Source organism: Onthophagus taurus, chromosome 3, assembly GCF_036711975.1.
Source record: "Onthophagus taurus isolate NC chromosome 3, IU_Otau_3.0, whole genome shotgun sequence".
NCBI lineage: Eukaryota > Metazoa > Arthropoda > Insecta > Coleoptera > Scarabaeidae > Onthophagus > Onthophagus taurus.
The window spans coordinates 16,291,546-16,303,653 of NC_091968.1; the positions used below are offsets into that span (position 1 = coordinate 16,291,546).

The 12,108-nt window shown below is 35.2% G+C and overlaps 1 protein-coding gene across 4 annotated transcripts in view; it reads right to left on the reverse strand.

Annotated features, from left to right (window-relative positions):
* Nucleotides 1-411: 411 nt before the first annotated feature.
* The window catches only part of LOC111428649 (adducin 1-like protein hts), an 84,248-nt gene continuing 72,551 nt past the window's right edge, over nt 412-12,108 (reverse strand). For all 4 annotated transcript variants that reach the window (XM_071194907.1, XM_071194908.1, XM_023064285.2 and 1 more), the window contains 3 exons: nt 8,955-9,022; nt 2,305-2,420; nt 412-2,247 (listed from right to left, as the gene is read on the reverse strand). In XM_071194907.1, coding sequence (XP_071051008.1) covers nt 2,307-2,420; nt 8,955-9,022 — 182 coding nt within the window. In that variant the 3' untranslated portion in view covers nt 412-2,247; nt 2,305-2,306. The remainder of the gene's footprint in view (nt 2,248-2,304; nt 2,421-8,954; nt 9,023-12,108) is intronic.

Genomic DNA, 12,108 nt, shown 5'->3' on the forward strand with positions numbered 1-12,108 from the left:
CATTTGCCAATCTACAGTGCATCAAATCTTTGTAGTTATTTTGTACCTGTTATTTTTTAAATTTGGTAACAGTTCCAAGGAACAGCATACAAATACCTGTTCCAAAGTAACAGGTACAAGTATCAGTTAACACCTCTACTGGGTACACTCCTGTACACATGCGCTGAGGAGAATTATGCATATCAAACCACAGGGATAGCAAAAGACGAGGCCAAGGTTTGATTTAGTGGCTAGAGGATAGCTGCACGGAATAAAGATGAATGGAAGAAGAATTTTTGGGAAGCCAGCAGCCGCACTATGATCAATAATTGATTGTATGCCTCCATGATTAGTTTTACATTTATCATACTTATTTATTATTAATCATACTTCAATATAGGATACATTTTAGGTAAAATAAGCAACCAAGAATTCAATAACACAATTTTATTAGTACGTGAATCATATTGAAATCAATTTTGAAGTTGTTCATAGACATTCAATAAAAACAAAAATAAAGTCATTGAAAAGAAAAGTCATATAATATATTTACGTTCAGAAAGTAATTCTGTTGGGGCTCAAACCTAAAACATTCTTGTTTTTGAATCAACAAATCATTATATTCCATATTCAATAAACTTAATTAGAAATTTTTATACTTTTCACATAATTTTTAGCACTGGACAAGAATGTATAGGTCCTATGAGGCTATTTTAGAATGCATTTCTTTCGCTTTCACGGATAACACGTAAGCAAAAGGATACAAATTAAAAACGTAGTGGTGGTTCGTGTGCGTGACATATTCGCAACAAGAGTGGGGTGATTGTGGTCAAGATAATACAATAAGTACTAACTCATTTCTCAAAAGAAATTCATAGAGAAAAAAAATAGAAAAAATTATAGAAAAGTTTTAAATGCACATTTTATCATTTTGTATATATTTATGTTTTATTTTTAAATGTTGTTTATGAAAGATTTTTTTATCACAATGTTTATTTTTTTTTAAGTTTTACTTTTATTTGATTTTTTTAATTTCAACGGGAAGAAATTGATAAATAGCGGAAGTTCAGCAAATCGAAAGCGTTTTTATTTTTATCTTAAATGTTAAAAGCTACGGACATTTTAAAAAACGGATTTTCAAACTATAAGAGTCTTTATAGTTTTTAATTTTAATTTTAGGGTTTGTGCAAGAAAAATTTCTGACAAAACTTTAATATTAAAGTCGATGAATGAATTATGATTTATTTTTTGTGGAACTTTTTTTGTTGAGTCGATTGTTCGGTTAAGATTACTTTTTTTGAACCTCTAAAGATCGTTAATGTAAAAAAATGGCACAAAACTTTTTTTGTGATGTATCGTTTTAGCTACCGAACAGACATTTATTATTTTATTTATTGTTAGCACGTTTTTTATAAAAAAAATATGTACCTCAAAATTGCAAATACATTTTTTTGTCGTCTGTTATACATAAATTAATAATTCTATATATAATTCGTATTGTATATATATATATGCATATATTAACTATTAAAGGCTAAACATATTCACAGGTGTATATATAAAAAATATGCGAGTTATTTACTTTGAGCGTGGCGAAAGTAATTTAAATCTTAAGCCACTATCAAAATAATAATTCTCATTCAATACAATAAAATTAATTACATATATTTAAAAAAAACAATAGCTTAGGAAAAAATAATAAAGGTAAAAATGGTAAAGGAGAATTTGATGAATCATAAAGCAGTATTTTTTAATCTTGTTCCGCCTATAATAGTAGATATATAAAAATCTATCTAACAAAAAAAAAGAAAAAATAACCACCATATAGAGTCGCACTTCAACAATTAGAATTAATCAAATATAATCATGGTATATAATAATATAATATAATAATATAATAATCAATGTTTCTGCTGTACAAATAAAGCTAAAAATTATAATTTATATATAATATTCCTTTTTACTTTCATATTTTTGTTGCTTTTTAATTTATTATCTCCGTCTTAGACCATATTAAAAATCATTAATAATAAAGAAATTACGTTTTTTTAATTACTTAACTTTTTTTACTTAATTATTTGCGTTTTTAAGTTCGTTTCGTCGTTGACAAAATGATCCACAGCAGCTGCTCCTAAAGACGTTTGTATATTATGTGTAAGTTGAAACTTAATTTTACTTTTTGACGATGGCAGTCATCCAGAGATGGAGGTTGAACAATTTTTTTTTTAATTTGTTTCGCTTTCGTATATAAGTCTAAAGGCAGTGATACTAAAAAAGAATAAATAATTATTTCTAGTCTCATCTAAATATTTTATAAATTTTTACCTCTATGCTTCGCGAATTTTCTTCTCTTTGTTCTTTTTTAGGAAGGATGGAGTCCTAAATCCTTTTTTCTTCTTTTTCTTGTCCTTTTTCGGTGATCCTTCCGATATAGAGCGATCCTACAATTTTATTAATATTAATACAATTATATATACAGTATTGGAAAAAAGTAGAGCAACTTTTAATTTTTTTATATTAAATTTTAAATTTAATAATGTGTATTATGTAGGAATTGTGTAGCCGAAATTTGACAAAGATAGCTTTATTTTTATAGAAATTAAACAGAATTGCAAAAGTTGTTGGAAAAAAGTAGAACAACTTAACAATTTATAGGTAAATAACAGTTAAACTGAATAAAAAGCAAAGATTTTTAGTACTTAATATAATCTCCTTTATTATTAATGCCATCGTGATACCTTCGTGACATTGAATGTATTAAATTGTCAATGGTTTTTTCGATATTTTAGACCATGCATTTTAAAGAACAGTGAACAATTCGACACCATTTTTGTAAATTTTATTTCGAATTTTATCGTCAACAAAACAATTCGTCAAAAGAAGCGAGCAGCATGGAGAGCCTTCTGTGAGGAAATTACTTCCTCTAACGAAGTCTCCCGCACGAAGAAGGTGCTCGCTGCGAGCCCAGAACGACGAATTGGGTTAATGAAGAAGGATGATGGTTCCTATAACAACAACCTGCAAGAAAGTTTACAGCTTCTAATGTCTGTTCATTTCTCAGGTTCCGACAACACCAACGCTGTCCAACCAGAGACAAGCTACGTACCAACAGCGGATGGTACGTAGCAGATGATTGGGGCTTGGCCAAAATCATCTGTGGGGAGGAAAAAACGGTTCAAAACTCAAATGGAGACTGGACGACGTGCTACCGTACCTGAAGAGAATTTTCCAGGGTTGCCTGTAAGCAAGACTACTTTCTCCCGAAGTCATATAGACCAATTAGTCTCTCCTCCTTTTTACTGAATCGTTGGAGAGACTTTGCGACCGTTACATTACAGATACTTGCCTTTGCACCAGGCCACTAGACTCTAATCAATATGCTTACACTCAGGGAAAATCCACACTAACAGCTCTTCACACGGTGACCAGCTTCGTTGGTGATGCTCTGGACCTTAAAGAGTCCGTCCTGGGTGTCTTCATTGACGTGGAAGGCGCTTTTGACAGAACCACCTTCTCCGGAATAAACGAGGCCTTGTTAGAGCATAACGTTCCTCCGACCCTATGTGGTTGAATCGAGAGCACTCTAAGGCATACAATCGTTAAATTAAGGGCTGGCCATGCCACCCTACAAAGGGCTGTTACCAGAGGCTGTTCGCAAGGGAGGATTCTTTCTCCACTTCTGTGAAATCTCACCCTGGATAGCCTGATGAAATGCCAATGCCAAGAAGACAGAGATGGTTATTTTTACACGCATGCGCAACATAGGCAACCCCAAACTGCCAATGCTCGCTAACACTCCACTTAAACTATCTACAGAGGTTAAGTACTTGGGCTTAATTTTAGACAGCAAGTTAACGTGAAAATCCCACCTAGATAATAGAGTAAAAAAAGCATGCGTCGCTTACGGCCAATGCCGTAGGGCTGTCGGGAAAACGTGGGGTTGTCCCCCAACATAGCCCTATGGATTTACACGGCTGTAATCCGACCAATGCTAACTTACGGTGCGGTGGAACAGAACTTCTAAGTCTACTGCCACCACCGCGCTAAATAGGATACAGACTCGCGTGTCTTTTTGTTACAGGTGCGCTGCGATCTACTCCCACCACGGCCATGGAAGTCATGCTTAACCTGCCACCACTAGACCTACATATTCAGGAAGTGGCGTTGGTAACCATGAAAAGCCTATAATCGGTAGGAATCATGAAGGATGGGGGGCGTTGGCGGCAGTTCGGCACTCTGGAGGGGGGCTGTGCTGGACTCATCCCCACTCGAGTGCAAGACGGACTGCTTGTCAGCAACATACGTTTTCTCAAGAAATTATCCCACCTACATCAGTGCCACAGTAGTGGATGCGAATAAGACCTTAAAAATCTACACTGATGACTCAAAAAGACGGAACGGGGCGGGAGCGGGGGTCTTTTCCCATCATCCTCGAATACGAAGTGCTTAGCAAGATACGAAGTTGCTATCTTGCTAAGGATTTGTTAAAATATCCTTCGAAAATTACAACTCAGTTTTTCGTAGGGCTTGGAAGAAACGCCCTCCGGTAAGCCACAGGTCTCCTCACGGGACGCTGTAAGGTAAACAAGCACCTTCACAATTTGAAGCTTGCAAAATCTCCTCTCTGTCGAGCCTGTGAACAGGACGACGAGGCCCTAGACACATCTTGTGTGATTGCCCTTCTCTAGCAGACCTCAGAATGAGGACCCTCGGGGAGGCATGGCCGACCACAGATGATATCAGGAACTTACCTCCGAGTAGTACTGGCCTTCGGTAATTCCCTAAGCTGGTTGATGTGAAAAGAGGTTATGTTGGGAGTCTGCACCCAACATGTTATACGTCATATATATAGGGGTCCAAGGGGGCCTAAGTGCGGAGTGCGGGAACGCATGCACTTCCGTTCCTTACATACATACATCGCCAACTATTTTCCATAGGTTTTCTATAGGATTTAAGTCTGGTGACTGTGACGGCCAAGTCATCAAATTTATTTTATTTTGTTCGTTGTCCTAAATTTATAAGAGATAATCAGATTTTCGTCGGCATAAGGTTCCATAACATTTCTTAACACTTTCGTGACCGATCACGTATTTTTACGTTTTATATTGTCATCAGTGAGGAGCCGCTCACGTATTTTTACGTTTATATATTGTCCATAGTCAGGCGCCGCTCACGTATTTTTACGTTTATATGACATTACTTGCGGCTCCTGGCGTAACAATACGTAGTGAAGATGCCGGCCATTGACGTTATCCTAATTGTATATGGAACGGACGCGAAAGTGTTAATATATCACGGTACATAAATCTGTCCATTATTCCAATAATACGTTGTATAGGGCCTACACCAAAACCAGAGAAACATCCCCAAATCATCACAGAACCACCTCCACAGAAACTAAAAGAGATAGAAAAAAAGTAGCTTACATGTCATGATCTCGTTTTTCGAGAAAATGCTAATGCCGAAAACTACGAACAGCTATCGTCTTTTGTTTTCGCCCTATCGGCAAAAATCGATAATTTTGCGAAAACGACAATCGCGAATATCTCATTTATTATCAAAGATGGAGTATTATAAATAAAACATTATATGGGCAACTTTTTACGAAGAATTCAGTAGCGTAGGTAGAATTTTTTTCCTATCTTTTATTTTCGAGCTTTTAGACGTAACTTTATTTTTTTAAATGGAAACCATAGTTGGCTATGGCCTAAACTAATTTGTTATTTTTTTCTGATAACAAATATATATAGTTTATGGGGTATATTTCTTATAGTTATTGAATAATTAACAAAAATTCATTTTGTTCTATCTAAAACTAATGTATGTATTTAAAAGTTAATGTTGCTATGGTGATAACCATACGTACTATGATGGAACATAATATATCAAATAATTGCCAAAGTTTGTATTTAAAAATTCGATAACAACTTTGGCATTATGTGCTGGTACGAAGCACCAGCATGTTAAAGTGTCAAAGTATAACAAAACTGAATAAAACTTTACAATGAATTTCGAAAATTATGCAAAATGTAACATGATGGAATGCTATATGTTATCAGATAAGAATGCTACGTTAGCCGTGGAATTATATTTCACAAGGTATCCGGAAAGAAGACAACCGCACGTAAGAACCTTCAGCCGATTAGCAGAAAATTTAATAGATTTTTGGTCCTTCCCCAAACCACGTGCAAAAACATACCAAAATGACCTGCACGAAGATGAAGTCAATGTGTTGGCTTCACTTGCGATAAATCTTTCAACATCTTGCAGAGAAATTGAACAAGACGTCTGACCCAACAGCCGCTGCTCCAGAATATGAAAGAAAAATAAGTATAAACCATACAAAGCGGGGCTTACTCATTATTTACGTGTCGGAGATGTCAATCTAAGATTAGAATTTTGTAGATGATATTTAGAAAAATTAAATAATCTGCTGTTTGTTCAAAATGTCATCTGGACCGATGAAGTCTCTGAATGTTCAAAGAAGATTGGGGTTCAATGTATGGTGTGCGATAATAAATATTTGGCATATAGTATCTACCATAAAAACTTAAACTCAGGTAAATACATCAATATATTAAGGTAGCACATTGAGCCTTTGGTCGACAATTTGCCATTAAATATGTCTCAAATGATATATTTTCAATATGACGGAGCAACAGCACATAATGCCAGAGTTGTTAGTGAATTTTTAAATACTATTACAAACTTTGGCAATAATTGTAAACAATGTTTTCCATCATGGTATGGTTATCACCATAACAACATTAACTTTTAAACACATACAATAGTTTTAGATAGAATAAAATGAATTTTTGTTAATTATTCAATAACTATAAGAAATATACCCCACATATATTTGTTATCAGAAGAAAATAACAAATTATTTTAGGTCATAGCCAACTATGGTTTTCATTTAAAAAAATAAAGTTACGTCTAAAATCTCGAAAATAAAAGATGGGAAAAAAATTCTACCCACACCACTGAATTCTTCGTAAAAAGTTGCCCATATAATGTTTTATTTATAATATTCCATCTTTGATAATAAGTGAGATATTCGCAATTGTCGAAGGGCAATTGTTTTCGCCCCGATAGGGCGAAAACAAAAGACGATAGCTGTTCGGAGTTTTCGGCATTAACATTTTCTCGAAAAACGAGATCATGACATGTAAGCTACTTTTTTCTATCTCTTTTAGTTTCGGAGATAGCCTATGCGGACATCGAAATTGGGACACCTGTACTTAGAAGTCAGCCTTTTTCCTATTGGACGCCTCACATATTGCACTCCATCACTTTTAAATAAGCTAAACTACGATTCATCACTAAACAATACCTTTTCCATTCGTTGTATGTCCACTCTTAATGGGGGCGTGCAAATAGTAGTCTTGCGGTTTTATTTTTTTTTTTTTGGTAGAAGTGTTTTTTTCGCAGGTCTTCGGGCAAATAGTTTATTTTCAATTAATCTATTGCGTATTGTACGTGTTGATACCTCCAAATTGTGTGTTTCTTGTAACTCCTCAGCCTTAATTTTGGCTGAAGAACAAAGTTGATATTTTTTAGCTGTTTTTACAATTATTCCATCAAGGCATCCATTGGTTTTTCTGGGACTTCCAGACCTTTTCTTCAAGTCTACAAGTTCCGTCTCACTATATTGTTTAAAAATTCGCTATACTATTTTAACATGGTTTTTAAAATCATTAATAACCATTTCTTTCACAGTTTTACAAACAGCTATACCACGAGGCATGTTTAAGACTGGTCTTATGGAATGTATCTTATCAAAAACTCGTTCTTATTTGCCATTTGCCACATGTTTGTATTTCTTAGCAAAGTTGTTTTACTTTTTTCCAACCCAAGTTTTATAATTTTATTTTATTTCTAATAAAATAAGGAGCTTTGTGAAATCTTCACTACGTAAATTCTATATAACCATAGTGATGTAAACCCTAAGCAAAGCCATTAATTTAAAATTTCATTTACAAAAATTAGAAGTTGCTCTACTTTTTTCCAATACTGTATATACCAGGTGTCCCGAAACTCAACGTCAAGCGGGCAAAAGAAGACAAAAGTTCTATGTTTCTTTAGTTAAGTAGTAACAGACATATTTTTGAAATTGGAAATCTTTTGCTTCTCTGTTTAAAAATAGGGTTATTTCTGAATTGGGTAGTCTCTATAATCGAAAGGGAGTAGAAGTGTGCGCCTTCTTAGGTGCTTATAGAGAATCCTTGTTCCTTAAAATAATTCGGTTCCCTTTCTCTTCTCCAATTTTTACTAATAAAAGTTAAAGGTATCAACAACTGTTCGGCACCTCTATAAATAATTCCGTAACTCCTTTTTTAGCTTTAATGTGCAAAACTTAATCAGCTTGTTACGTGGGAAGTATTTTGCAGTAGTATTTTCTTGATACAGGTAATATATTTGATTTAAAAGAGGCTTCTGTTTTATCTTAACATTTTGTTGGCCACTATCACGTACGCAACTTCTCTTCGCAAACCGTTATCAGCCGCTGTAACGTATGCTTCATTTCCATGCTTCTGTAGATAGACATATTGTTGCAGAGGAATAATTGACGAACATGGAACATTGTTTTCCCTCCCCAATTTATCTGATCAGCTTTTGTTAAAACTATGTACATATCGCTGTCGGCAAGCTGAGATTCAAAATAGAAGTGTTGATATCTCTCCCGACGTTTCTGAAATTACTTCTGACGGTTATCTTTTTGGCTATGGACTACTATATTTGTGTTAATATGGAATTGTCCAATATCTGACATAAATACTTTTACCTTTTAAGTGTTGTAATACTTTATTTGAATATAGTTACTAGTTTTTTTAAGGTTTAGAATCATTTTTTAGTTAATTTAGTTTCATTAATTTTAGTCATTGTTAGAGAATGTTTGTTTCGGGCCGAGGAAAATGGAAGTTTAATATCGATAAAATAAATAATTTAAAGTTTTTAAAATTTTTTTCTCTTACCTCTTTGCTACTCTGAGATAATGTGCTCATATGGGCATCGGATTGATCACCATTTACTGTGTTTTCACCTAAAAAATACATATAAAATAAATAAATATTTTTTAAAATTATTACTTTTTAAATAAATTATAGTGTCACAAATTTACGGAAACAGCTAGGGAGCACCATAAATATTACTCAATGTATATATTCAATACATCGATCAACCATAGCATAGGAAAATGTTGAAGAAGTGAGGAGCTTTATGCACCTGAGAGTTAAACTTAATGGAGTTGAAATTAGTAGGACTGGAAGAACCAGAAATACAAAATAGAAGAACAACCGCGAACAGAACCTACTTTGCCCTATCACATGTATTCCTTTCCAAAACTATAGATAAATACTTAAAAATTAGTCTATAAAACCATCATTAGACCTATATTGTGCTATGAATGCGGGAATTCGTCAAATTGCAAAGACGCAACGTGCTGGTCATGTGGCATGAATGAGCGAGGATAGAACTCCAAAAGGATTCTTAAGCAGCAGAATGCAAGGCAACAGACTAAGAAGGAGGTCACAACCACTCATGAAGATCAGAACCTGGTTCTTGATCGGCAGTGTTGGAGGTTAAAGCTCAACTTCCGCTCTAGCGCCATTGGAGAGAGAGAGAATAGAAGGTGCATAGAAGGATATGATCGAGTGCTACAAGCCTTTCCGACGAAATTGTAGAATATCTAGACCCCAGCATATTACAAATAGCGCCATTAAAGAATTGAGAAAAAACTGTTGACACGGTATGGGCATTTCAATAGAATGGGCGAGAATAAATGGCCAAAAAAGGTCTGACGGTGGATCCCGTCAGAAAGGTATCAAAGAAGAAGACCCCGGAGAACATGAGCAGGTCGTGAAGGTATTCAACCGCTATGATGATTATTATTGTTTTTGTATTGTTGAGCCGTCGAGTTTAGTCCACATATTTATCATTGTCAAAAATGTTTCGATTTTAACCACCAATTCTCAGACAATGGCTTTGCTCTCGATAGCTAAAGTATTGTGCTAAGAAATCGTGGCTACCTTTTATATCTCTGTGGGGAGTCACTCAAGCCATATGTAATCTACCAAGAAGTATATTCCGTCTATTATTTTGTATAAAACGAATATAATCATTCTATACAGGTGTTTCATGAGGAATGGTACATACGTTAATATGTTATTGATTTGTTCATTTTAAGCAGAAAAAAATCCTAAAAGCATGTGCGCAATTCTCAAAGGTAACTGAGATACAGCCAGTTAATGAAACAGTCATTTGTCAATGTTTGACATTTAACATTATTTGGTTGAAGTGTCGACTAATATGGTGTTTTGTTACGGTTTCTGCAATTGAAATGCACGTGCTACTTGTCGTGACTGTAGGAGACAGTTTCCTAACCGAGTGCTACCCGATTCAAGACCATTTATTACTCGAACATTCAACAGATTCATTCTCAACGTGCAGGTATGCAAACTCTAAATGAAGCTGAACAAATTCTTCAGTCAGTAAGACGCAGTCCATCTACCAGTACAAGAAGACTTTCTGCTCGTTTTGGTGTTCCTCATGTAAAAGTATGGAGAATATTGCGTACTCACGGCCGTCAAGCGACGCAATACCTGAACCAAACCTTTGCGGAACGGTGGATTGGTCGTGGGGGTCCTATCAGTTAGCCAGCTCGGTCACTGGACCTTAATCCGTTAGATTACGAAATGTGGGGATGGCTGAAAAGCGATGTTTATCAAGTTAAAGTAAACAGGCGTGATGGGCTAATCGCTCGTATTATTAACATCAGGATAAATTACGCCGCACAGTGCGTGATATCTTCAAGAGATCAGCCAAGTGCATCGAGTTAGGCGGTGGGATAATCGAACCCTTCCTTTAAAGTCCGAATTATTAATGCATTAACTGGCTGTATCTCAGTTACCTTTGAGAATGAGCACATGTTTTTAGGAAATTTTCTGCTTAAAATGAATAAATCTTTAACATATTAACGTATGTACCATTCCTCATGAAACACCCTGTATACTACGGTCGAAAATGAATTGAAAGGTGTTAATTAATGCAAAAAGTGCGATTTATTACAACACAGATTACTATTAATACTTAGCGATTACTCCAAGTTGGCTTTGAGTACAACTTGCTTTGTTTTTACATGAACAATAGAGCCGTTACACATTTTTTTATTGGCTTATTTGATCGTTTAGCAAAATTGAAGACTTCTATAATTTTTTATTTTTCAAACTGGGTTTTACTTTTTCAAAAAGATAATGAAAATTTAAAAAAAAAAACTTTGGTGACGTCACCGTAGTTTCGCACGCGGTTGGTTGAAATAAAAATCAATAGAAGGTGAGCGAGATGCCACAACAATCTTATGCGCTAGACCAAGAGATCCGAACGATACACGTTTGTGTCTTCTTGATCTTACGCGAAAACTTCGAAACGTCACCAAAGCTTTTATAGAGGGGATTTTGAATTTTAATATTAATTATTGCAAAAATTAAACAATTTTAGGATCCGAAAATGTTACCAATCCTTCTATTTTTACATAGTTTATCGATTTTTTGAAAGACTATCTTTCTATTCGATTGGGGGTAACGGCCCAATTTTGTGTGTTGATTCCTGATCTTCGCTTCGACTTTGCAAAACACAGTCATCCTCCTTTCTAGGAGGAAAGAGTACTAATGACTGCAGAAATGTATAACTGGTACCGAGACCAACGACTTAACGTCGCCTCCGAAAGACTCACCGAAAAAATGTGCTTATACCGGAACTTAAGTTCCCCGGACGCAAGTAAAAAGGACTTGGCTATGACTTGATTGTATTGCCTATTCAAATGCTGAATTGGCCGATATGGCATTCATGTAAGGGTCGTACCAATGGTAATGCGAAAACATTTACCAACCGGCAACTGCTTTCACATGTAATGTTTAAAACGACTTTACACAGTCTAAAGAAAACTGAGTCCTGTGAAAAAGTATTATGTTAGCGGACGGCAGAAATCCATAAGTGCGTCATGGGAGGTATTTAAGAATGTGGCGAGGGAGGTGATTGATGGATGCTTGAGAGAAGAGAGGTTCCCGGGTGAATGTAAGAAGTTTAGAGTGGTTTGGTTGCCGAAATCGAGTGGCGAGATCAGACCAATAT